The 25,068-nt window shown below is 68.6% G+C and overlaps 4 protein-coding genes across 9 annotated transcripts; 3 read left to right on the top strand and 1 right to left on the bottom strand.

Moving 5' to 3' along the window:
* Positions 1-269: 269 nt before the first annotated feature.
* Positions 270-2,835, top strand: SLX1A (SLX1 homolog A, structure-specific endonuclease subunit). 5 transcript variants are annotated; one of them, XM_040543674.1, is made up of 7 exons: positions 277-541; positions 620-671; positions 1,377-1,718; positions 1,912-2,042; positions 2,432-2,528; positions 2,610-2,706; positions 2,788-2,835. In XM_040543674.1, the coding sequence occupies exons 1-6, from the start codon at positions 384-386 to the stop codon at positions 2,685-2,687; spliced, it is 858 nt and encodes a 285-aa protein (XP_040399608.1). In that variant the 5' UTR covers positions 277-383; the 3' UTR covers positions 2,688-2,706; positions 2,788-2,835. The 5 variants fall into 5 exon arrangements, 3 of the variants coding, with proteins under 3 accessions (XP_040399608.1, XP_040399607.1, XP_040399610.1); XR_005815940.1 differs by lacking the exon at positions 2,788-2,835 and having other exon boundaries at positions 270-541; positions 2,364-2,528; positions 2,610-2,743; XR_005815941.1 differs by lacking the exon at positions 2,788-2,835 and having other exon boundaries at positions 273-541; positions 2,442-2,528; positions 2,610-2,743.
* A 458-nt stretch (positions 2,836-3,293) lies between these two features.
* On the bottom strand, positions 3,294-10,183 carry SGF29 (SAGA complex associated factor 29). The gene is made up of 9 exons (XM_040543672.1): positions 10,097-10,183; positions 9,266-9,341; positions 8,874-8,946; positions 8,684-8,748; positions 6,520-6,649; positions 5,386-5,532; positions 4,841-4,876; positions 4,465-4,627; positions 3,294-4,277 (listed from the first exon to the last, which is right to left on the bottom strand). Exons 1-9 carry the CDS (start codon positions 10,169-10,171, stop codon positions 4,161-4,163), a joined length of 882 nt encoding a protein of 293 aa, XP_040399606.1. The 5' UTR covers positions 10,172-10,183; the 3' UTR covers positions 3,294-4,160.
* A 2,736-nt stretch (positions 10,184-12,919) lies between these two features.
* Positions 12,920-18,925, top strand: CLN3 (CLN3 lysosomal/endosomal transmembrane protein, battenin). Of its 2 annotated transcripts, XM_040543670.1 has the most exons (14): positions 12,920-13,017; positions 13,565-13,622; positions 13,726-13,801; positions 13,925-13,981; positions 14,309-14,388; positions 14,468-14,553; positions 14,651-14,723; positions 15,259-15,402; positions 15,903-16,014; positions 16,288-16,356; positions 16,690-16,745; positions 17,022-17,115; positions 17,376-17,516; positions 18,786-18,925. In XM_040543670.1, the coding sequence occupies exons 1-14, from the start codon at positions 12,987-12,989 to the stop codon at positions 18,903-18,905; spliced, it is 1,197 nt and encodes a 398-aa protein (XP_040399604.1). In that variant the 5' UTR covers positions 12,920-12,986; the 3' UTR covers positions 18,906-18,925. The 2 variants fall into 2 exon arrangements, with proteins under 2 accessions (XP_040399604.1, XP_040399605.1); XM_040543671.1 differs by lacking the exon at positions 15,259-15,402.
* Positions 18,926-19,022: 97 nt separating this feature from the next.
* EIF3C (eukaryotic translation initiation factor 3 subunit C) lies at positions 19,023-25,065 on the top strand (the record flags this gene model as incomplete). Its single annotated transcript, XM_040543668.1, has 13 exons — positions 19,023-19,160; positions 19,677-19,775; positions 19,968-20,033; positions 20,118-20,307; positions 20,397-20,522; positions 20,602-20,656; positions 21,176-21,285; positions 21,888-22,012; positions 22,110-22,257; positions 22,567-22,670; positions 22,749-22,890; positions 23,897-24,022; positions 25,027-25,065. Coding segments are annotated over exons 2-13 (1,329 nt in total), but the record flags the coding sequence as incomplete, so codon positions are not given.
* Positions 25,066-25,068: the final 3 nt, after the last annotated feature.

Genomic DNA, 25,068 nt, shown 5'->3' with positions numbered 1-25,068 from the left:
CGTTGCCTAGCAACGGGGCTGCTAACCAGAAGTGGAGGCGGTCACGGGGCGGCTGACCGGAAGTGCTGGCGCGCGGAGGATTGTGGGAGGTGTGGCGGAAGTAGGGGCTAGTGAGGGACAATTAGGGAGTGTGGCGGAAGTGGAGGCAGTTGCTTAGCAACCAGGGAGAGGACCGGAAGTGGCGCCGTCCCCATAGCAACCCGCGCAGCGTGGCGGAATCAACGCCGCGCGGGGGGGGTTGTGGGAAGTGTGGCGGAAGCGGGAGCGGTCGCGTAGCAACGGGGGAGCGTGGCGGAAGTGGGCGCGGTCGCTTAGCAACAGGGCTGCGGACCGGAAGCGGAAGCGGGGTGGCGGAGCCGCGGGGGGGGGGCCGTGTGGCGGCGATGTCGCTGCGGGCCGTGTACCTGCTGCGCTCGGCTGCCCCCGGAGCCCGCGGCGGGGCCTACGTCGGCTTCAGCCTGGACCCGGAGCGGCGGCTGCGGCAGCACAACGCGGGGCGGCGGCACGGCGGGGCCTGGAGGACGAGCGGCCGCGGGCCCTGGTGGGTGGGGGGGGAGTGGGGAGGAGGGGTATGGGGGGTGGGGGAGGGGAGGGGGAGGCGCTGACGTCACTTCCGCAGGGAGATGGAGCTCTACGTGCACGGCTTCCCGTCTGACGTGGCGGCGCTGAGGGTGAGGACACGCCCACTTTTTCTGTGCCCCACCCCCTTTGTGTCCTGCACACGCCCCCTGGTTTGAAGTCCCGCCCCCTTGTGTCATCCAGCTCCTAGACCCCGCCCCCAAGCCCTGACCCCGCCCCCAAATCTCTGCCCCGCCCCCAATGCCCTGACCACGCCCCCCGAGTTCTTGGCCACGCCCCCGATGCCCAGGCTCCACCCACTTCCCCTGAGCCCACCCATTTCTGGACCACGGCCCCCAAAGTCCTGGCTCTGCCCCCAACTCCTAGCCCCACGCCCAAGAACCAGGCTCCTCCCCCAGTGCCCTGGCCCCGTGCCCTGGCCCCACCCCTTCCCCTAACCACGCCCCCTCTTTACCTGACCCCACCCCTCTCTCATCTCTGCCCACAAATCCCTGGCCCCGCCCCAATGCCCTGACCACGCCCCCACAACCCTGGACACGCCCCCTAAGCCCTGACCCCACTCCCAATGCCCTGACCCCACCCCAAAATCCCTGGCCACGCCCCCCACATTCCTGATCCCACCTCCCAACATCTCTGACCCCACCCCCAAAAGCCCTAACCCCACCCCCAAATCCCTGGCCATGCCCCCCAAAGCCCTCATCCCACCCCCAAATGCTATGACCCTGCCCCCCAAAGCCCTGACCACGCCCCCCACAGCCCTGGTCCCGCCCCTTACGCCGTGTCCCCGCCCCCTGCAGTTTGAGTGGGCGTGGCAGCACCCCTCGGCCTCCCGCCGCCTCCCGGGCATGTCGCCGCGCCGCCGCCGCGAGCAGCCAATCGCCTTCGCCCTGCGGCTGCTGCCCCGCCTCCTGCGTGCCCCCCCCTGGAGCCGCCTCCCCCTGCGCCTCCGCTGGCTCCGCCCCCCACCCAGCCCCGCCCCTGGCCCCGCCCCACCCCCGCACGTCGTTGTCGAGGTGGACCCGCGGGGGCTGAGGCCACGCCCCCCGAGGAGGAAGGCCACGCCCCCTGCCGATTTGGCCACGGCCCCTGCCGCCTTGGCTCCGCCCCCTCCCTGCAGCCTCTGTGGGCTGCCCTGCGAGGTAAGGGGGGGGGGGGGCGGGGCTTGGAGGGGTCGAGGCTCTGCCCCTGAGCCTGACCCCGCCCCGAGGCTGGCCCCTCCCCTTTTCAACTTAGCCCCACCCTCTCCCTGTGCCCTGTGCGGGCTGCCCTGCCGGGGGGGGCGGGGCTTGGGCAGTGTCAGGCTCCTCCGCCTGAGGCTGGCCCCGCCCCCAGGGCCCTGACTCCGCCCCCCTGCGCTGCCCGCGGCCCGGCTGCCTGGCGGTGACGCACGCCCTGTGCCTGGCGCCGCGCTTCCTGCGCTCCGAGCCCCGCGAGCTGCTGCCCCTGCGCGGGGCCTGCCCCGGGTGAGTTGCCGTGGCGATGGGGCGGTTGTCGTGGTGATGGGGTTGTTGTCGTGGTGACAGGGTTGTTGCCACGGCAATGGGGTGGTTGCTAGGGGCGGTTGCAGGGCTAGGCTCGGTTGCTAGGGGCAGGCTTCAGCCCATCTGCTAGGCTGCATCGCTGTTGCTATGGGGGCGTTGCTAGGGGCGTGGCCAGTTGCTAGGGGTGCGCATTGTTGCTAGGGATTGGTCTGGTTGCCGGGGGCGTGGCCTGTTGCCAGGGGAGGAGCCAGTTGCTAGGGGCAGGCTTCACCCCATCCACTGTTACTATGGGCGTGTTGCTAGGGAGCTGCCGGGCAGGGGGGCGTGGCCTGTTGCCAGGGTCGGCCCGTTTACCCGGCAACCACTGGCAGCTGCCAGCAGGACGTGCTGTGGGGGGAGCTGATCCGCCACTACCACGGTTACCATGACGACGAGGAGGAGGAGGCGGGGCTGGAGGACCCCGAGCTGGTGAGCCACACCCCCCGGCCGTGCCCACTTCACTATGCCCCGCCCACCCGTGACATCATCAACTCCCCCCCTCCCCTCCAGGGTCACTGGACAGACGAGCTGCGGCTGCGCCAGGGGGCGGGGCCTGCCCGAGGCTCCGCCCCCTGCTGTGCATCTTAATTTATTCTTAATAAAGGCAGGGGGCAGGGCCTGGTCTGGCCCCGCCCCCACAGGTCTGGGGGCTTCAGAGGTCAGTTGTGGGACTGGGGGAAGCGTACGGGGTCTGATGTGCTTCCAAGGGCCACAGAATCCCCCAAATTGACCATAAATTGCCCCAAAAACAAAACCACCCCGAAACCAGCCCTAAAGCCCCCCAAACCAACCCAAAAACACTTCTAAAATCCCCCAATCATCCCCAAAGCCCCCAAACCACCCCAGAAACACCCAAAACAGCCCCTAAAGCCTCCTAAGCCACCCCCGAACCATCCTAAAAACCCCCAAAACACCCCAAAAACACCTCCAAAGCCCCTAAACTACCCGAAAAACGCTCCCCAAAGCCCTCAAACCATCCTACAAACATCCCTAAAGCCCCCAAACCCCCCCAGATGCCCAAAAACCACTCCAAAACCACCAGCCAAACCACTCCAATTCCCCGAAATCCCCCGTAACACACCCCAAAACCCTCCCAGCCATCCCAAATTCCCCTAAAATCCCCCCAAACTGCCCCAAATCGTGCCCCACCCCCCCCCCAACGAGACAATAACGGAGCTGGAGGCAGTGCGGGGTGTTCCCACAGCGTTTAATGGGGACGGTCCCAAAACGGGGCTAAAAACTCCCAAAATGGCCCCAAAGAAAGTCCCAAAGTGGCCACCAAGACCCCAGAACGGCCACAACGACCCCAAAATGGTGTTTAAGGGGTCCCAAAGTTGTCATCCATGGGGAAAATCCCAGAATTGTGTCTTTGGGGTCCCCAAATGGTTGCTGAGGGGCCGCAAAATGGCTGCCAAGACCCCAAAATGGTCTCTGAGGGCCCCAAAATGGCCACTAAGGCCCCAAAAACAGCCACCAAGGCCCCAAAATGTTGTCTAAGAGATCCCAAAGTGGTCATCCATGGGGGAAAGTCCCAAAACAACTGCAGGGGGATCCCCAAATTGTCACTGAAAGGCCCCAAAATGGCTGCCAGGGCGTCACAAAATGGCCACCAAGACCCTAAAATGGTATCTAAGGGTTTCAAAATGGCTGCTAAGACCCAAAAAATGGCCACCAGGACCCCAAAATGGTGTTTAAGAGATCCCAAAGTGGTCGCCCATGGGGGATGATCCCAAAATGGTCTCTGAAGGGTCCCCAAATGGGGTCTGAGCGGCCCAAAAATGGCTGCCAGGGGGTCACAAAATGGCTGCGAAGACCCCAAAATGGTCTCTGAGGGCCCTAAAATGGCTGCTAAGACCCCAAAACAGCCACCAAGACCCCAAAATGGTGTCTAAGGGGTCCCGAAGTTGTCATCCATTGGGAAAATCCCAAAATAGTTGCCAGGGGGGTCCCCAAATGGTCACTGAAGGGCCCCAAAATGGCCACCAAGACCCCAAAAACGACCACCAGGACCCCAAAAATTTCCTCCACGACCCCAAAAGCACCCCCCAAGCCCCCTTCTCCTCACTTCTTCTTGGTCTCCTTGCAGGCCACCACATAGCGCTGCGCCACGTTGAGGGGCGGCGAGTAGCCGTCAGCATACGAGGTGTCCTCAAACAGCACCGAGTAGTCGTCCTGCGGCTGCAGGGGGGAATTTTGGGGTGAAAAACGGCAAATTTGGGGCCAAGGGGGTGGCATCCACCCGCTGTAAGGATGAGGGCGCGGTGGGAGGCAGGTTGTGGGTGTAGGGCCAGCACCCAACGCTGCTTACGGAGCAGCGCCTCCGGGGGGGATTTTGGGGTAAAAAAGGGCAAATTCGGGCACGGACCCGCTGCGGGGGCGCGTGGATGAGGGCGCGGTAGAAGCAGGTGGTCTGCGGGTACAGGGCCAGCACCAGCTGCTCCTTCTGGAACAGCGCCTCGGGGTCGGTCTCGGGGTTGGCCTTCCACTGCGGCAGCGGGATGATGCGGCGGCGGCTCAGCGTGTGGCGCCTGGGGGGAATTTTGTGGGGTCAGGGGGGCTTGGGGGTCAATTGAGGGGATTTAGGGTCAATGGAGGGAGTTTGGGGTCAATGGAAAGGGTTTGGGGTCAACGGAGGGGGTTTAGGGTGGGGGAGAAGGGATTGGGGTGAGGGAAAAGGGGATTTGGGGTCGGGGAGTTTTTTGGGGTCGGGGGGGATTTGGGGTCAGGGAAGAGGAACTCACTCCTTGCCCTCCTCGTCGATGTCGTCCACCTCATACCTGTGGGGGGTGAGAGCGCAAAACGGGGGCATGGAGGGGACTCAACTGGCCCCAAAAAGACCCAAAACGAGCCCAAAGGGGACCCAAAACCATCCCAAGAGACCCCCCAAAAGTAGCCCCAAAACTGGCCCCAAATCCACACCAGAACAGCCCCAAAACCATCCCGAAAACCACCCCAAAGCAACCCCAAAGCCCCAAAAGTCCCCAAGGATGCCACAACAGACCCCAAATATACCCGCAAAACTGCCCCAAAATATGCCCAAGTGCTCCTAAAAGACCCCAAAATCACCCCAAAACCACCCCAAAACACTGAAATCCCAAAAACCACCCCATAAACCTCCCCAAACTCTCCCCATAACCACCTCAACACCCCAAAACACCGCCCCAAAACCCCCCTCAACCCCCTTGAACCGCCCCAAATCCCCCTGAATAAAGCCCCCCAAACCCCCCACATCCCACAAAAAAAAACGAAACCCCAAAATCCCGGTAAATGACCCCAAAGCCCGCACTTGTTGGCGGCGTGGCTGTAGCTGACCACCTCGGCCAGGATCCACTGCTCGTCGCCGTCCACCGCCTTGACGCGCGCGGCCACCTTGTCCCCGGGCTTGGCCACGTAGTCCCCGGCCGCCGGGATGGCACCGCACAGTGGGGGGGGCCTGCGGGGGGCGGGGCCTCTTGGGGTGGGCGGGGCCTCTTGGGGTGGGCGGGGGCTTGGGGGCGGGGCCTAAGGGGGTGGGGTCTTGGGTGATGCTGTGGGCAGGGGAGCTGGAGATCAAAGGGGTGTGGCTTTAAGGGGCAGGGCTTGTGGTGGGCGGGGCTTCAGGGGGTGGAGACTCACATGGGTGGGGCTTGGGGTGGGTGGGGCCTTGGGGGCGGAGCCTAAGGGGGTGGGGTCTTGGGGGAATGTGGATGATGCTGTGGGTAGGGGAGGTGGAAATTAAAGGGGTGTGGCTTTAAGGGGCGGGGCCCAAGGGGGTGGGGTCTAGGGTGGAAGGAGCCCCAGGGAGTGGAGACTCAAGTGGGTGGGGCCCAGGGGGCGGAGCCTAAGGGGGTGGGGTTTGGGGGCAGGGCGTTGGGGTGGGGATGTGGAAGGTGGCAGGGGGAGGTGGAGGTTAAAGGGGTGTGGCTTGAAGGGGCGTGGCCTCAGGTGTGGGGACTCAAGTGGGTGGGGCCTTGGGGGTGGAGCCTGAGGGGGTGGGGGTGTGGACCACCCCATAAATAGGTAGAGAAGCTGGGGTTTTAAGGAGCGTGGCTCCTCTGGGGTGGGCCTTAAATGGGTGGGGTCTTCAATGGGTGTGGCCTTAGGAGGTGGGGCCTCTGGGTGGGCGGGGCTTTAAGGAAGCACTGAGGTCTGGTGAATGCAGTGCTATGGAGCATATGAGGCATGAGGGAGGCGGAGCTTATCAGGGTGCGTCTCCACGGGGGCGGGGCTTGGATGGGGTGTGGCCTTCGGTGGGTGTGGCCCGAGGGGGGTGGGCGGGGCTTGGAAGTGGGCGGGGCTTTGCAGAGGCACCGAGCTCCAGAGAACACCACACTACAAGCAAGCAGGGCTCGGGGCGGGCGGAGCTTAACAGGGCGTGTCCCCACCGGGGGGGCGGGGCTTAGAGGGGCGTGTCCCCCGGTGCCCCCGCCCCCCCACGCACTTGTCCCCGGGCTTGCCGATCCAGAGGGGCAGCGTCATGGCCGACTGCTGCAGCAGCGTCATCAGCACCCCGCGGCGCATCGTCTTCCGCGGCGGCTCCGCGTCGCTGTAGATGCCGGCGATCTTGGCCGCTGGGGGGGCGGGGCCAGAGTCAGGGGGCGGGGCTTGAGGGGTGGGGCTTGGGTGGGTGGGGTTTGGGGGCGGGGCTGTGGGTAGGGGTTGGGGTATGCAGAAGGGCTGGGGGCGATCTTGGCCGCTGGGGGCGGGACTTTGAGGGGGCGGGGCCTCGGGGTGGGCGTGGTTTGTGGGCGGGGCCAGGGGAGGGGTTGGGGTAGGGTGATCTTGGCCACTGGGAGCAGGGGGCCATGCTCAGTGGGCGGGGCTTTGTGGGGGCGTGGCCGCAGGGGCGGGGCGTTGTGGTGGGTGTGGCCAGGGGAGGGGCATGTGGGGGGTGTGGGGAGGGCATGTGGGGGGGGGTTGGAAGATTTTGGGGCATTTTGGGGGGGTTTCAGAGGGTTTGGGGGGCGAGGAGGATGGGGGGGGTTTAGTAGGATTTTGGGGAGTTTTGGGGCATTCAGGGGGGATTTCAGGAGAGTTTAGGAAGATTTGGAGGGAGTTTGGGGGGGGTTTGGGGGAATTTCGGGGAGTACAGGCGGATTTTGGGGGGTACAGGGGAGTTTTGGGGTTAGTTTGGGGGATTTAGCAGGAAATTGCGGGGAGTTTGGGTGCATTTAAGCGGATTTTGGGGGAGTTAGGAGAATTTGGGGGGATTTAGGAAGGTTTTGGGGGAAGTTCGGGGCGAATTGTGGGGGGATATGGGGGATTTAGTAGGATTTTGGGTGAGTTTAGGAGCGTTTAGGAGGATTTTGGGGAGAGTTAGGAAGATTTGGGGTGAGTTTGGAGGATTTAGGAGAATGTGGGAGGATTTAAGAAGGTTTTGGGGGCGTTTGTGGGAGTTTGCAGGTAGTTTGGGGGATTTGTTAGGATTTTGGGGGGAATTTAAGAGTATTTTGGGGTGTTTGGGGGGATATGGGGGGGATTTATGGGGATTTGGGGTGGGATACGGGGAGTTTGGGGGGGCATGATAAAAAATATAAGGAAATATTGGGGCTTTAGAGAAGTTTTGGGGGGTATTGGGGGAGTCTGGGGGGATACAGGCATAAATTTAAGGCCGAAAAGCGATACAAAAAGGGTTTAGGATCACTTAAAGTGACACAAATGATTTAAGCTGATAACAGGAAACTCAAAAAAAATTTTGGGGAGGATAGGAGCGGAAATTTAGGACACTTTGGGACAACACAAGCAACTTTTAGGGCAATTTGAGGGAAAATAAAGAGAATGTAACACAAACTGGGGGGGATTGGGCGGAATTTGGGGGACCACAAGAAAATTTAAGCCCAAATAACGAAAACATACGAAAAATTTAAAACCATATAAACAAACAAAAAAAACATTTTGGGGAAACCGGGGCAGATTTGGGTGCATTTAGGGGAGATTGAAAGAGATTTGAGGCAGATTTGGGGCTTTTAGGGCCGCTTTGGGGTCTTTGGGCTGCATTTTGGGGCAATTTCCAAGTGTTTTGGGGTCTTCTGGATGAGTTTGGGGGGGGGCTTTGGGGTGGGTTTGGTGGGATTTGGGGGCCCTCTCCGAGCATTAAATGATTTAAAAAGCATTAAAAGGATTCTGAAGCTCTTTTTGGTACATTTTGGGGAAAGTTTGCGACATTTTGGGCTCGTGACGATGACGGGACGCGTCCCGGGAAAACCCAGTTCCATTTTGGGCGCGTTTCGGGGGAATTTGGGCAACGGGCCGCCACTTTGGGGGAATTTCAGGGGATTTCGGCTCCGATTTGGGGCTCGGGATGGGAGGAACTTGGGGTTTTCTGCTGCGTGCCAGGGGATTTGGGGAGATTTGGGGGAAATTTGGGGGGATTTGGGGGTGGTGACGGCGTTTGGGGTGGTTTGGGGGGAATTTGAAGGGATTTGGGGTTGGATTTGGGGTGGCATTTAGGATCAGGTTTGGGAGGGATTGGGGGGGATTTGGGGCAGTTTTGGGGGGATTTTGGGGCACATTCGAGGAGATTTTGGGGTCAAATTGGGAGGAGGGGATGTGGGGTGACTTTGGGGGGGATTTTGGGGTAAATTCAGGGGGTTTTGGGGCCATACCAATGCGGCGCTCCTCCAGCAGCGACTTGATCTCAGCAATCTTGTCCAGCGCCTTCCGCAGGATGCTGGGGGGGGGGGAGAGGGAGGGGGGGGGAGGGGCAAAATTAACGGGGGGGGGGCAAACCCCAGCTGTTCTTGGGGCAAAAAAGGGCGGAATCGGGTCCGTGGGGTCCGTTCCCCCCACCCTTACTTGCACTCAGCCTCAGCGTCCGCCTTGGCAGTGGTGTAGAGCCCCCGCAGCTTCGTGCGGTAATAGGGGGAGACTGGGGGGGGGGGCATGGCATTAGGACCCCTTCCCCGGCCCCAAAACCGCCCCAAATTGCCCCAAAACCCTCCCGGCCCCAAACCCCGGCCGAATCATCCCCAAAATAAACAATGAATTGCCCCAAAAGCGCCCCAATTCAAACCCCGACCCCAAACCGCCCCTACACCCCCAAACCCTTCCCCTAAATCCCCCCCAAGCCCCCCAAATCCCCTCAAACCACCCCAACCCCCCCCAAAACCATCTGAAATCCCCCCAAAATCCCTCCCCCGACCCCAAATCCCCCCCCCCAATGACCCCCAAATCCCCCAAACCCCAACTTTTGTTTTCTGTCTGCATCCTCTCGTGCGTCTTCTGGATGTTGACCAGGTTGTGCTCGCTGCGGGACCGCTCCTCCTGCGGGGCGGCACCCCAAAAACCCTCAGGACCCCCCCCGGTGCCCCCCAAATCCCCTCAACAGCCCCCCACCTTCCCCTAACCCCCCCCTCCTGATGCTCTAAGATCCCCCAACCCCACTGGAACCCCCCCAAGTGCCCTCAGGACTCCCTCAAGACCCCCCCCCCAACCCCCCCCAGGGTCACTCAGCACCCCCCAAGATCCCCCAAAACCCCCCAACCCTCCTCAAGAGCCCCCAGGAACCCCAAAGGACACCCCCAGGCCCTCCCCAAGCCCTCTCAGGACCCGTCAACACCCCCCAAAGACCCCCAGGACCCCCTCAGGAGCCCCTCAAGACCCCCCATATAACCCCTGGACTCCCTCAAGCCCACTCAGGACCCCCCAAAATCCCCTCAGAACCTCTCAACACCCCCCCCAGATCCCCCCAGGACCCCTCCAAGCCCCCTCAGGCCCCCCAAAACTCCCCCAATCCCCCCCAAGACGCCCCCAAATCCCCTCAGGACCTCCCAAGGGCCCCCTGAGACCCCCAAAGCCTCCCCCCAATCCCCTCAGGACCGCCCAAAGCCTCCCCAAACCCCCCAGGACCCCTCACACCCCCTCAGACCCTCCCAATCCCCTCAGAGCCCCTCAGAAACCCCCCAAGTCCCCTCAGGAACCCCCAGACCCCCTCAGGCCCCCCCAGGACGCCCCCAAACCCCCGCAGGACCCCCCCAAATTCCCCCAGACCCCCCTTCAGGCCCCCCCAGCCCCGCTACCTGCGTCTGCTTGATGAGCTGGTGCAGCTCCCCGAGCAGCTCCGCGATGCGCGAGTCCGCCGAGACCAGCGCCATCTTGGGGGGGGGGGGGGGGGGGTGCGCGCGGGGAGGTCGGTGCGCATGCGCGGGGGACGACCTCCCCCCTCCCCTCGGGTGGTGCGCGCACACACTGCGCATGCGCTCGGGGCTTTCCTCACTCCTCCCCCTCCCCTCAGGGAACTCCCCTCCCGCCGTGCGCATGCGCCGCGCGCTCCTCCCCCCTCCCCTCAGGAATTCCCCTCCCGCTCACTCCCCCCTCCCCTCAGGCTCTCCACGCACTGCGCATGCGCGCGGCGTTCCCCCACTCCCCCTCCCACCGGGGATTTAACATTGCGCATGCGCGCGTCCTCTCCCCCACTCCTGGGGATTTCGCACTGCGCATGCGCGCAGCGCTCTCCCCCACTCCCCCTCCCATCGGGGATTTCACGCCGCGCATGCGCGCAGCGGTCTCCTCGCCCCCTCTCCCCCCTCCCCTCCGGGAGTCCCCCGCACTGCGCGCATGCGCACACTCCTCCCTCCCCCTCCCCCCACAGCCTCCGCTCTCCCCCTGCGCACGCGCACCTCCCCCTCCTCACCCCCCCTCCCTCCCCGCGCACGCGCACCGCCCCCCTCTCCTCGCAGGGCACGCCGGGGCTTGTAGTCCTCCTCCCCCCCCCCCCCGAACCAGGCCCCGGGGCTTCCCCGCGGCCTCGGGACCGAAACCGGGACCGAAACCGGGAGCGGAACCGGGCCGGGGCCGGGCCCTTAAAGGCGGCGGGGCCGGGGCCGGGGCCGGGCGGCGCCATGGGGCCGGGGCGGGCGCTGCTGCTGCTGCTGCTGGCGGCGCTGGGCCGCGCCGGGCCCGGGCTGCGGCTGTGCCGGCGGCTGCTCGGCGAGAGCCGCGCGCTGCGGCGGAGCTACGTGAGCGGGGGGGGCGTGGTCACGTCGTGACGTCACTACATGGGCGCGGCCTCGCGTGACCACGCCCCTCCCCCCCTTGCTTCCTTTTAAGGCCGCCGAGCGCCTGCACGGGGCCCGCCTGCACCTGGCCCCGCCCCCCGGGCACCCGCTGCTCGTCAGCATCGCGGCCAGGGATTGGCTGGCGCTCAGCGTGAGGGGCGGGGCTTAACTGGGGAGGGGCGGGGCTTAACTGGGGAGGGGCGGGGCTTAAACGGGGAGGGGAGGGGCTTAATGGGGAGGGGGCGGGGCCTGGGGCGGGGCCTGGGGCGGGGGGAGGGGCTGGGGGTCGCTGTGGGGCCGAAGGGGGCCCATAGGGTCCCTATGGGGCAGGACTGGGGGCCTACGGGGTCGCTGGGGGGCTTCTATGGGGGCACGGAGGGTCCCTATGGGGCAGGGCAGGGGGGTCTCTGTGGGGCACGGGGCCTCTATGGGGTGTTGGGGGGGTCCCTGTGGGGCACTGGGGGAGGTCGGGGGTCTCTGCGGGGTCCAGGGGGTCGCTCTGGGGCAGGGCAGGGGGGCATGGGGGTCCCTGTGGGGTATGGGGGGTCCCTATGGGGCACTGGGGGTCCATATGGGGCGGGGTGGGGGGGGTCTATGGGGCATTTGGGGTCCCTATGGGGCACGGGGGGGGTTCTATGGGGTCACAGGGGCTCGCTATGGGGCACTGGGGGGGTTCTATGGGGTCACAGGGGCCCGCCGTGGGGCTCGGGGGGCTCTCTAGGGGTCGCTATGGGGCAGGGGCTGCCGCTATGGGGCGGGGGGGGTCCCCATGGGGCCGGCAGCCCTGACACCCCCCCCCCCCCGTTGTGCCCCCCCAGGCCCCGCAGCGCCTGGAGGCCCTGGGGCGCCGCCTGCCCCTGCTGCGGGGGGGCCTGGGGGCGCTGGGCCGGGGCGAGGGGGCGGCCGGGCGGCCGGACGTGGGGCAGCGGGCGCGGGACCTGGGCTGGGACCTGCGGGACCTCGGCCGGCACCTGGGGGCGCAGGTGGGGACGGGGGGGGGGTGTGGGGAGGTGGGGGGCTGGGGGGCGAGATGTGGGGCTGGGGGGGGGGGGGGGGGCTGGGGGAGCTATGGGGGGGCTGTGGGGGTCTATGGGGGGGCTATGGGGGGGCTATGGGGGGAGATGTGGGGCTATGGGGCAGCTGTGGGGCTGGGGGTGGTGTGGGGCCGGGGTTCGGTGGGGCAGGAGGGGGGCTATGGGGCCGGGGAGCTGTGGGGTGGGGGGCTATGGGGTGGGGGGGATGCTGTGGGGTGCCTCGGGGGGGGACCCGTGGGGCGGGGGGAGGCATGGAGGGGTCTGCGGGGCAGGAACCCCCCAGCAGCCCCCCAGGCCCCCCCCCTCCCCCCACACGGGTCCCTGCCCCACACCTGACCCCCCCCCCCCCCTCCCCCAGCTGGGCGCCCCCCCCCCCGCCCCCCCAGCACCCCCCGGCCCCCCGGCGGCCGCCCCACGGCGAATGGGGCCGGCGGCGCGAGGCCTTCGCGCTGCTGCGGGCGACGGAGCTCTTCCTGCTGCGCGCCCTGCGCGACCTCGCGCTGCTGCGGGGATCCCCCCCCGGGACCCCCCCGGGACCCCCCCGGGTTCGTTAGCGCCCGGCCCTAACGAGGGCGGCGCTGTGGGGGGGGGGGCGGGGGGGGCAATAAAAGCGGATTAGAGGAGACGCGGAGTCGTGGCTCGGGGCTGCCCCACGCGCCGGGGCCCCGCACGTCCCGGCCCCGCATTTGAGCCCCCCCCGCGTGCGGGGTCCCACCCGCGCTGGCCCCACGCGTCGGGGCCCCACGGCGTCAAGACGGCGGCGGCGCCGTCTCCATGGCGACGCGCCCGCCTTCCCCCCCCCCACGAGCGGCGCGGTCACGTGCCCTCCGACGGTCACGTGCCGCCGCGGTCACGTGACGGAGCCGCTCCCTGCAGCGATGGCGGAGCCGGCGCAGCCCGGGGGTGGCGGTGAGCGGCGGGGCCGGACCCGCAGCGCCCCATAGCGCCCCACAGCCTGCCCCATAGCCCGCCCCATAGCGCCCCACAGCGCCCCACAGCCCGCCCCATAGCGCCCCATAGCGCCCCACAGCGCCCCACAGCGCCCCACAGCCCGCCCCATAGCGCCCCATAGCGCCCCATAGCGCCCCACAGCCCGCCCCATAGCCCGCCCCATAGCGCCCCATAGCGCCCCACAGCGCCCCACAGCGCCCCACAGCCCGCCCCATAGCGCCCCACAGCACCCCATAGCGCCCCATAGCCCGCCCCATAGCCCACCCCACAGCGCCCCAGCCCTGCCCCACACCAGCCCATAGCGCCCCATGCAGCCCTTTAACCTGCCCCATAGCCCGCCCCACAGCCTGCCCCACGGCACCCCACAACCGCCCCACAGCGCCCCGGCCCTGCCCCGTAGCGCCCCCTACAGCCCCTTAACCTGCCCCATAGCCCGCCCCACACCCAGCCCCACACCTGCCCCACACCTGCCCCATAGCCCGCCCCACACTGCCCCCCCCCGCAGACGAGGACCCCCCGGAGCCGCCCCTGGCCGAGCGCTGCCGGAACGACGCCGCCTTCTGGTGAGCCCCGCGCACGTGCCCCACGCTCGGGGGGTGCCCCACACTTGGGGGGCGACCCCACACTTGGGGGGAACGGCCCCACGCTTATGGGGCTCGCCCCCAGGCTGCTGGGGCTCTGCAACAACACCCCGTACGTGGTGATGCTCAGCGCCGCCCACGACATCCTGCGGCCCCCCGAGGTGGGTCCCGGACCCATGGGGGGGCTCACGTGACCCCCCCACACACACACCCTCACGTGACCCCCCCCAACCCTCACGTGACCCCACCACCCTCACGTGACGCCCCCCGTCCCCCCCCCCCAGATGCCGCCAGCCCCCCGGAACGGCTCCCGCTACGACTGCAGCCCCATCTCCACTGGGGTGAGGGGCGGGGCCTAGGGGAGGGGGCGGGGCCTAAGGGAGGGGGCGGGGCTTAAGCAGGTGGGGCTCGATGGGGGGCGGGGCTTGGGTGGGTGGGGCCGTGGGGGCGGGGTCTTTCTTTTCTAGTTTGTTTTCTGTGGGGTTTTACTTACGGGGCTGGGCCGCGGGATGCGGGGCGCTATGGGGCAGCCACACAGAGCTCCATGGGGCAGCCCCACAGCCTAGAGAGCTCCGTGGGGCGGCCCCCTAGGACGTGGGGCTCCGTGGGGCGGCCCCGGAGGCTGTGGGGCGCTATGGGGCAGCCCCCCAAGCCGTGGGTCCCGGCAGGCGGTGCTGCTGGCCGACATCCTGCCCACGCTGCTGATCAAGCTGGCCGCCCCCTTCTGCATCCACCTCCTGCCCTACAAGTGAGTTGGGGGGGGGTGGGGGGGGGGGGGCTGCGGCGCTATGGGGCAGCCCCACCGATGTCTCCCCGCGCCCCCCAAGCCTGCGCGTCGTCGCCGTCACCGCCGCGGCGTGGGGCAGCTTCGCGCTCGTGGCCGCCGCCGCCGGCGTGGCCGTCAGCCTGGTGGGTGAGTAGGGCGCCGTGGGGCGGGTCTATGGGGCGGATCTGTGGGGTGGGGCTGTGGGGCAGATCTGTGGGGCGGGGGTGACTTTGCTGCCCCCCAGGCGTGGTCCTGGCCAGCGCCTCCTCGGGGCTGGGGGAGGTGACGTTCCTGGCGCTGAGCTCCCTGTACCCCAGGTACGGGGCTGGGGGGGGGGGGGGTGCTATGGGGCAGGGGGGTCGCTACGGGCCGCGGGGGCGCTGTGGGGCGGGGGGGGGCACCCTGTGGGGCTGGGGGGTGCGGGGGTTGTAGGTAAGGGGGAACGACGGGGGTCGCTGTGGGGCTGGGGCAGGAGATGTGGGGCTGGGGGGTCGCTGTGGGGCTGGGGGTGCTCGTCTGGGGCTGGGTGGGCGATGTGGGGCCGGGGAGACTGCTATGGGGCTGGAGACGTGGCTGTGGGGCTGGGGGTGGTGCTGTGGGGCTGGGGGTGGTGCTGTGGGGCTGGGGGTGTCCCTATGGGGCTGGGGGTGTCCCTATGGGGCTCGGAGGGGGTCGCTATGGGGCTGGGAATAGGGCTGCGGGGCTGGGGAGGTTCCTGGGGGAATGTCCCTTTAGGGCTGGGGGCGTCCCTATGGGGCAGGGGACACCGCTACGGGGCTGGGGGTGTCCCTATGGCTCCGGCGGCCCCGCTGTGGGTCCGGCGGTGCCTCTATGGGTCGCGGCCGCCCCCAGCTCGGCGCTGTCCTGCTGGTCCTCGGGCACGGGGGCGGCGGGGCTGGGGGGGGCCCTGGCCTACCTGGGGCTGACGCAGGCCGGGCTCAGCCCCCCCCGGGCGCTGCTCCCGCTGCTGCTGCTGCCGCCGCTGACGCTGCTCAGGTAGGGGGGCTGCCGCCCCACAGCCGCCCCGTGGCCGCCCCATGGCTGCCCCATAACTTCCCCACAGCCGCCCCATAGCTGCCCCATAATGACCCCATGGTGGCCCCATAAGTTCCCCATGGCCGCCCCATAGCCACTCCATGACTTCCCCACAGCTGCCCCATAGCCACCCCATAGCTGCCCCTTAATGACCCCATGGCTGCCCCATAACTTCGCCATAGCCACCCCATAACTTCCCCGTAGTCGCCCCATGGCTGCCCCATAATGACCCCATGGTGGCCCCATAAGTTCCCCATGGCTGCCCCATAATGGCCTCATGGCTGCCCCATGGTTGCCCCATAGAGGCCCCATGGTGGCCCCACAACCGCCCCATGGCCACCCCATAGCCGCCCCATGGCTGCCCCATAACTTCCCCATGGCCGCCCCATTGCCACCCGACAGTCTGCCCCACAGCGGCCCCACAGCGGCCCCACAGCTGCCCCACGGTTCCGTCCCCGCAGCTACTTCTGCCTCCTGCGGCCCCCCCAGGCTCCCCCCCCGGCCCAGGAGCCGCTGCTGGGGCCCGGCCCCGATGTGGGGCTGGGGGCGGCGCAGAAGTGGAAGGTGGTGAAGGTGAGGGGGGGGCAGGGCTGCGGGGCGGGGTGTGGGGCAGGGAGCGTGAGGGAGGGAGTGGGGCGTGGTGGGGGGGGGGATTCGGGGCAGGGGGCGTGGGGCAGGGGGTGGGGCACGGCGCGGGGCGGGAGACGTGAGGACAGGAGAAGGACGCGGCGTCTGGGGGGGATGTGGGGCGGGACGTGGGGCAGGGGGTGTGGGGCGCGCTATGGGGCGCGCTATGGGGCAGGGGGTGTGGGGCAGGGGGTCCTCACCGCCTCCTGCCCCCCCCAGAGGATCTTCAAGCACATGGCGCCGCTCGGCTTCGTCTACTTCGCGGAGTACTTCATCAACCAGGGCCTGGTGGGGCTGGGGGGCGCTATGGGGCGCTGGGGGTGCTATGGGGCGCTGGGGGGCGCTGGGGGAGTGGGGTGGGAGCCGTGGGGCTGGGGGGAAGCAGCGTGGAGCTGACGGGGGAGATGTGGGGTGGGAGATATGGGGCCGGGGGAGGGCGCTGCGGGGCCGGGGGGTTGCTGTGGGGCTGGGGAGGGAGAAGTGTGGGGCTGGGAGAGGCGCTATGGGGCTGAAGGGGGGAGGTGTGGGGCTGGGAGGAAGCGCTGCGGGGCGCTATGGGGCGGTGCGGGGCGCGCCGTGGGGCAGGCCACGCGCCGTGGGGCAGCCCCCGTCTCCCCCCAGCTGGAGCTGCTCTACTTCCCCGAGTCCTCCCTGACCCACAGCGAGCAGTACCGCTGGTGAGCCCGGGGGTGTGGGGCGGGGGGGTGTGGGGCGGGGATGTGTGGGGCGGGGATGTGTGGGGCGGGGGGGTGTGGGGCGGGGATGTGTGGGGCGGGGATGTGTGGGGCGGGGGGGTGTGGGGCGGGGATGTGTGGGGCGGGGATGTGTGGGGCGGGGGGGGTGTGGGGCGGGGGGGTGTGGGGCGGGGCCGTGGGGCGGGGATGTGTGGGGCGGGGCCGTGGGGCGGGGCCGTGGGGCGGGGATGCGTGGGGCAGCCGTGGGTGGCGCCGCAGGTACCAGCTGCTGTACCAAGCCGCCGTCTTCGCCTCCCGCTCGTCGCTGCGCTGCTGCCGCTTCCGCCCCATCTGGGTGCTGGCGCTGCTGCAGGTGGGGACGCGCCCCCCCCGTAGGCCACGCCCCCCGTAGGCCACGCCCCCCGTAGGCCACGCCCACCCCGACCGCGCCCTGACGAGGCCGCGCCCCTCGGGCGCACCCGCGGCCCCGCCCCGTAGTTGCCACCGGGCCTCCCGCCCCACGGCCCCGCCCCACGGCCACCTGGCCCCGCCCACCCGTTTGACCACGCCCGCGGCCCCGCCCCGTGCCCGTAGCCCCGCCCCCGATCACGCCCCCCGTGGCCCCGCCCCCAGGGGCTGACGGCGGGGGTGCTGCTGGGGGCCGTGGCCGCCCCGTTCCTGCCCGGCCTCGGCGCCGCCTTCGCCCTGGTGCTGCTGGAGGGGCTGCTGGGGGGCACGGCCTACGGGAACGCCTTCCTCAACGTGCGCACGGAGGTGGGCGCCGGGGGGGGCCCCGGGGGGCGCCGCGGGGCCGGGGGGGGGGCGCCGCGGGGCGTTACGGGGCCTTTAGGGGGCGGCTGGGGGACTCCGTGGGGCAGCTGGGGGCGCTACGGGGGGGCTGGGGGGCGCCGGGGGGTGGCCGGGGGGAGCTGGGGGGGCGTCGGGGGGGCCCCGTGGGGCGCCGTGGGGGCGGTTACGGGGCACTGCGGGGTCATTGTGGGGCGCTGGGGGGTGCCGGGGGGTGGTTTGGGGGCTTTGCGGGGTGGTTGCGGGTCACTGGGGGGCAGCTGGGGGGCCCTGGGGGTCTCCATGGGGCACTTAGGGGTCTCTGTGGGGCGCTGCGAGTCCCACGGGTCCCGCTGTGGGTCCCTGCGGGTCTCTGCGGGGCCCATGGGTCCCCCTAGGGGGCGCTATGGGTCCCTAGGGGGCGGGTAGGGGTCCCTATGGGGCCTCCACGGGTTGCTGTGGGCCTCTGTGGGTCCCATGGGTCCTGCTGTGGGGCAGCCAGGGGTCCCCGGGGGGTCCCTGTGGGGTCTCTATGGGGTCCCCGTGGGGTCCCTATGAGATTTCTGTGGGTCCCTACAAGGGTCCCTATGAGATCTCTATGGGGTCCCTGTGGGGTCCCTGTGGGGTTCCTACGGGGTCCCTGTGGGGTCCCTGTGGGGTCCCCGTGGGGTCTCTATGGGATCTCTGTGGGTCTCTACAGGGGTCCCTATGAGATCTCTATGGGGTCCTCATGGGGTCCCTGTCGGGTCCCTACGGGCTCCTTGTGGGGGTCCCTATGGGGGTCCCTGCGGGGTCCCTGCGGGCTCCCTGCGGGGTCCCTATGGGATCTCTGTGGGTCCCTACAGGGGTCCCTATGGGATCTCTATGGGGTCCCTGTGGGGTCCCTGTGGGGTCCCTGTGGGGTCCCCATGGGGTCCCTATGGGATCTCTGTGGGTCCCTACAGGGGTCCCTATGGGATCTCTGTGGGGTCCCCGTGGGGTCCCTATGGGATCTCTATGGGTCCCTCCGGGGGTCCCTGTGGGGTCCCTATGGGGTCCCTACGGGGTCCCTATGGGATCTCTGTGGGTCCCTACGGGGTCCCTGTGGGATCTCTATGGGGTCCCCGTGGGGTCCCTGTGGGGTCCCTGTGGGGTCCCCGTGGGGTCCCTATGGGATCTCTGTGGGTCTCTCCGGGGGTCCCTGTGGGGTCCCTCCGGGGTCCCCGCGGGGCCCCCCCGTGTCCCTGCGGCGTCCCCACGGGTCTCTCCCCCCCCCAGTCCCCCCGGGCCGAGCGCGAGTTCGCGGCCGCCGCCGGCTCCGTGTCCGACTCCGCCGGGATCGCGCTGGCGGCGGGGGCGGCGCTGGGCGCGCACCGGGCCTTCTGCCCCGCCCCCTGACCGCGCCCCCGCCCGGCCACGCCCCCAATAAACGTCCCCGCCCCTCCCTCCCGGCTCCGGCGTCTGCGGGCGGGGCTTGGGGGGAGGGGGCGGGGCTCGAGGGGGCGGGGCCCGGGGGGAGGGCGGGGCCCGGCCCGGACTCGGTTTCCCGGCGTGCCGTCGGGCGCGGGGGGCGGTGGCGTCACTTCCGTCGCGCGGGAGGGGGGAGGGGCCCGGCCTTTCCGTGCTGCGCAGCGCCGGGAGCGGAGCGGCCGCGTGAGCGGGGGGGGGGCCGCGGGGCCGGGATCCGTGGGGCGGGGGCGGGGGGGCGGGGGGGGGATCCGGGATCCGTGGGGCGGGGGCTGGGGGGGCGGGGGGGGGATCCGGGATCCGTGGGGCGGGGGCTGCGGGGCGGGGGGGGGGGCCGCGGGGCCGGGATCCGTGGGGCAGGGGCAGGGGCTGGGGCTGGGGGGCGGGGGGGGCCGCGGGGCCGGGATCCGGGATCCGTGGGGCGGGGGGGGCCGCGGGGCCGGAGAGCCGGGGGCTGTGGGGCTGGGATCTCTGGCGCGGAGGCTCCCTGGGGCCGGGCTCCGTGGGGCGGGGACACTGGGGGCCGGGGGGGCCGCGGGGCGGGGGGCCGGGGGGCAGAGGTACGCGGGAGACGGGGGAACCTGTGGGGGGGGGGGCGGGGATCTATGGGGCCGGGCGCTGTGGGGCGGGAATCTATGGGGCAGGGATCTATGGGGCCAGGCGCTACGGGGCGCCCCACTGACGCCCCCCCTCCCCCCGCAGGATGTCGCGCTTCTTCACCACCGGCTCCGACAGCGAGTCCGAGTCCTCCGTGTCGGGGGACGAGCTCGTGGCCAAGCCGGCGGGCGGCAACTACAGCAAGTGAGGGGGGGTCTGTGGGGCCGGGGGGGGGGTCTGTGGGGCTGGGGGGGGTCTGTGGGGCTGGGGTTGGAATCTGTGGGGCTAGGGCGGATCTATGGGGCTGGGGGGGGATCTGTGGGGCTGGGGGAGACTCTGTGGGTGCAGGGGGGATCTATGGGGCAGCCCCACACCTTTTCACGCCCCCCCCCCCAGGCCCATCCTGCTGAGCGAGGATGAGGAGGACACCAAGCGCGTGGTGCGCAGCGCCAAGGACAAGCGGTGAGCCGTGGGGCGCGCTGTGGGGCGCGCTGTGGGGCCGGCTGTGGGGCGCGCTGTGGGGCTGACCCCCGGCCCTGCCCCCAGCTTTGAGGAGCTCACCAACCTGATCAAGACGATCCGCAACGCCATGAAGATCCGCGACGTCACCAAGTGCCTGGAGGAGTTCGAGCTGCTGGGCCGGGCCTTCGCCAAGGCGCGCGGCATCGTGGACAAGGAGGGCGTCCCCCGCTTCTACGTCCGCATCCTGGCCGACCTCGAGGACTACCTCAACGAGGTCCCGGGGAGGGGGGACGGTTCTGGGGCCCCGCGGGGCGGTGCTGGGCCCCGCGGCGCGGTGCTGAGCCCGGCGGTGCCGCCCCGCAGCTGTGGGAGGACAAGGAGGGGAAGAAGAAGATGAACAAGAACAACGCCAAGGCGCTGAGCACCCTGCGGCAGAAGATCCGCAAGTACAACCGCGACTACGAGGCGCTGATCGCCAGCTACAAGCAGGTGGGGGGGGGCGCCGCGGGGCGCCGCGGGGCGGGCTGCGGGGCGGGGAGGGCGCTCACCCTGGTGCTGGCCCCTGCAGAACCCGGAGCAGTCGGCGGATGAGGACGAGGAGAAGAAGAGCCGCGACTCGGAGGGTGCGTGGGGCACGCTGGGGGGGCAGGGGCACGCTGGGGGGTGGGCTTTGGGGCAGGGACCTGCTATGGGGCAAGGCTATGGGACCCGCCATGGGGCAGGCTGTGGGGCAGAGACCCGCCATGGGGCAGGCTGTGGGGCAGGGGTCCGCTATGGGACCCGCTGTGGGGCAGGGACCCGCTGGGGGGTAGGCTGTGGGGCAGGGACCTGCTATGGGGCAAGGCTATGGGGCAAGGACCTGCCATGGGGCAGGCCGTGGGGCAGGAACCTGCTATGGGGCCGGGACCTGGCATGGGGCAAGGCTATGGGACCTGCTATGGGGCAGGCTGTGGGGCAGGGACCTGCTATGGGGCTGGGACCTGCTATGGGGCAGGCCGTGGGGCAGGGACCCGCCATGGGGCAGGCTGTGGGGCAGGGATCCGCTATGGGACCCGCTGTGGGGCAGGGACCCGCCGTGGGGCAGGCCGTGGGGCAGGGACCCGCCGTGGGGCAGGCCGTGGGGCTGACCGTGCCGCCCGCAGGCTCCAGCTCGTCGGAGGAGGACGAGGACGAGGACGGGCTGAGCGCCGCCGCCTTCCTCAAGAAGAAGGAGGCCGGGGAGGCGCGGGGCCGCTTCCTCAAGAAGATGGAGGTGGGGAAATATGGGGGGGCTTGGGGGATTTTGGGGGGGTCTGGGGGGCACTGGGGGAGGAGGCTTGGTGGCTTACAGGGGTAATTTGGGGGGGTTTGGGGAGGATTTGGGGCATAGAGCGGGGATTTGGGGTTTTGTGTGGGTAATTTGAGAGGTTTAGAGGGGACTGGGGGGGAGTTTGGGGGCCTTAGGGGACTTGGGGGACTTTAAGGAGGATTTGGGATTTTACGGGGGTAGTTTGAGAGCCTTGGGGGGGGTTTTGGGGGGATTTGTTTTTTTGTGGGAGTGATTTGGGGGCCTGGAGGAGATTTGGGGGGGATTTGGGTTTGTGCGGGGGTAATTCGAAGGGTTTGTGGGGATTATGGGGGGGTCGGGGAGCGTTTTTGGGGGACTTGGGTTTTTACAGAGGTGGCTTGAGGGGTTTGGGGGAAGGTTTTGGGGGATTTTGGGTAATTTCGGTGGATTTGGGTGGGTTTAGGTGGGGTTTGGGGTTTTGGGGGGGGGGGATTTGGGCAGTTTCAAGGGATTTGGGGGGATTTAGAGGGGATGTGGGGTGAGTTTGGGGGGATTTGGGGCTGATTCGGGGTCGGTGCCGTCCCCAGGAGGACGAGGACTCGGAGGACTCGGAGGACGACGAGGATTGGGGCTCCTCGGACTCGGACACGGACTCGGAGTCGGACGAGGACGAGGGCAAGTACACGTCGCTGGCCTCCAAGTTCCTCAAAAAGTGAGCAAATCCCCCCGAAACGCCCCAAAACCGCCCCGAACCCAACCCCCACCCCCACCCCCCCCGAGAGGGGCAGGGGGTGACGCTGCCCCCCCAGGGACGAGGACAAGCGCGGGGGCGAGAAGAAGCGCGAGGAGAAGGCGAAGAAGAAGCACGACCGCAAGGCGCGGCGCTACGAGGACGAGGAGGACGACAACGAGGGCGGCGAGTGGGAGAAGGTCAAGGGCGGCGTGCCCCTGGTCAAGGTGTGGGGCTGGGCGTGGGGTAGGGCTAGGGAGTGGGGTTGTGGGGCTGGGCGTGGGGCAGGGCTATGAGAAAGCGCTATGGGGCTACGCAGCGGGGTTGCGGGGCAAGGTTATGGGGCAGGGCCGTGGGGCTACGCGATGAGGCAGTGCTATGGGGCAGGATTATGGGGCGGTGCCTTGAAGTAGGGCAATGGGGCAGCGCTGTGGGGCGGCGTAATAGGGCCACAGAACGGGGCAGGACCACGAGGCGGCGCCGCGGGGCGGGGCGCCGTGGGGCAGCCCCACACCCCGCCCCACACGCGCCCCCAGGAGAAGCCCAAGATGTTCGCCAAGGGCACGGAGATCACGCACGCCGTGGTGGTGAAGAAGCTCAACGAGATCCTGCAGGCGCGCGGCAAGAAGGGGACGGACCGGTGAGGCTGTGGGGCCGGCTGTGGGGCCGGCTGTGGGGCAGGCTGTGGGGCAGGCCGTGGGGCTGACCCCCGGCGCAGGGCGGCGCAGATCGAGCTGCTGCAGCTGCTGGTGGGCATCGCCAACGAGAACAACCTGGGGGTGGCGCTGGAGGTGAAGATCAAGTTCAACATCATCGCCTCGCTCTACGACTACAACCCCAACCTGGCCACCTACATGAAGGTGGGGCGCTGTGGGGCGGGCCGTGGGGCGCTATGGGGCGGGCCGTGGGGCGCTGTGGGGCTCTGTGGGGCAGGTTATGGGGGACTGGGGCTCTGCGGGGCGGGTTATGGGGGGTTATGGGGTGCTGCGGGGTGCTATGGGGCAGGTTATGGGGCACTGTGGGGCGGGTTATGGGGCTGCGTGGGGCAGGCTATGGGGTAGGTGATGGGGTGCTGTTGGGCACTATGGAGCAGGCTGTGGGGCAGCTTATGGGGCACTGGGGTGGTGTGGGGCGGGTTATGGGGTGCTGCGGGGTGCTATGGGGCACTGTGGGATAGATTATGGGGTGCTGTGGGGCACTACGAGGGGGGTTATGGGGTGCTGTGGGGCACTATGGGGTGGGTTATGAGGTGTTGCGGGGCGCTGTGGGGTGGGTTATGGGGCGCTATGGGGCAGGTTACGGGGCGCTGTGGGGCACTACGGGGTGGGTTATGGGGTGCTGTGGGGTGCTATGGCGCAGGTTATTGGGCACTGTGGGGCAGGCTATGGGGCATGTTATGGGGCTCTATGGGGCGCCGTGGGGCAGGCTGTGGGGCGCCGTGGGGCAGGCTGTGGGGCGCCGTGGGGCAGGCTGTGGGGCTCTATTGGGCGCTGTGGGGCAGGCTGTGGGGCTCTGTGGGGCTCTATGGGGCAGGCCGTGGGGCTCTATTGGGCGCTGTGGGGCTCTATGGGGCAGGCCATGGGGCACTGTGGGGCAGGCCGTGGGGCGCCGTGGAGCAGGCTATGGGGCGCCGTGGGGCAGGCTGTGGGGCTCTATGGGGCGCCGTGGGGCAGGCCGTGGGGCTCTGTGGGGCTCTATGGGGCGCCGTGGGGCACTGTGGGGCAGGCTGTGGGGCGCCGTGGGGCTCTATGGGGCGCCGTGGGGCTCTATGGGGCGCCGTGGGGCACTGTGGGGCAGGCCGTGGGGCGCCGTGGGGCTCTATGGGGCGCCGTGGGGCAGGCTGTCGGTGCTGACGCCCCCCCCCAGCCCGAGATGTGGCAGAAGTGCCTGGCGTGCATCGAGGAGCTGCTGGACGTGCTCTTCGCCAACCCCCAGATCTTCATCGGGGAGAACATCGTGGAGGAGTCCGAGAACCTCGCCAACCCCGAGCAGGTGCGGGGGGCTGCGGGGGGGCTTTGGGGTCCTTCGGGGGGGCTTTGGGGGAGTTTGGGGTCTTTTGGAGGGGCCTTTGGGGGCTTTGGGGTCCTTCGGGGGGGGCTTTGGGGTAGTTTGGGAGGTTTTGGGGTCCTTTGGGGGGGCTTTGGGGGAGTTTGGGGGGCTTTGGGGTCCTTTTGGGGGGCTTTGGGGTTCTTCGGGGGGGCTTTGGGGGAGTTTGGGGTCTTTTGGAGGGGCCTTTGGGGGTTTTGGGGGGTGTTGGCAGGGTTTTGGGGTCCCTCTGGGGGGGCTTTGGAGGGAATTTGGGGGCTTTCGGGTCCTTTGGGGGGGGGGGTGGGGTCACTTAGGGTCTTTTTGGGGGTGTTTGGGGTCTTTTGGTGGGCCTTTAGGAGGAGTTTGGGGTCGTTTGGGGGTCTTTGGGATCTTTTGGGGGGGCTTTGGGGTCCTTGGGGGGGCTTTCTGGGGGCTTGGGGGCAGTTTGGGGTCATTTGGGGTCGCTTTGGGGGCTTTTGGGGGGGTTGTCATCGTTTTGGGGTGGTTTGTGGGGGGCTTTGGGGCTTTCCGGGGACCTTTGGGGTCTTCTGGGTGTCGCTTGGGAGGCTTTCGGGGCAATTTGGGGTCCTTTGGGGGGGCTTTGGGGTCCTTTTGGGTCTTTTGGGGGGGCTTTGGAGGGAGTTTGGGGTCATTTGGGGTCCATAGGGGGGGCTTTAGGGTCTTTTTGGGGGTGTAGGGAGGGTTTTGGGGGGCTTCGGGGTCATTTGGAGGATTTTGGGGGCAGTTTCGGCTCTTCTGGGCTCTTTCAGGGGGGCTTTAGATGGAGTTCGGGGTCTTTGGGGTCTTTCAGGGTGGTTTCTGGGCACCTCTGGGGGCTTTTGCGGAGGCTTTGGGGTCACCTTGGGGGGGTTTCCGGGGGGGCTTTGGGGGCAGTCTGGGGGGGGCTGGGGGGAGGTTTGGGGTGATTTCGGGGTGATTTTGGGGTGTTCACGCTGAGCCCCCCCCAGCCGTACCGGGTGCGCGGCTGCATCCTGACGCTGGTGGAGCGC

The sequence above is a fragment of the Cygnus olor genome, unplaced genomic scaffold (assembly GCF_009769625.2).
Source record: "Cygnus olor isolate bCygOlo1 unplaced genomic scaffold, bCygOlo1.pri.v2 scaffold_158_ctg1, whole genome shotgun sequence".
Taxonomy (NCBI): domain Eukaryota; kingdom Metazoa; phylum Chordata; class Aves; order Anseriformes; family Anatidae; genus Cygnus; species Cygnus olor.
This window is presented reverse-complemented; position numbering and strand designations above follow the sequence as displayed.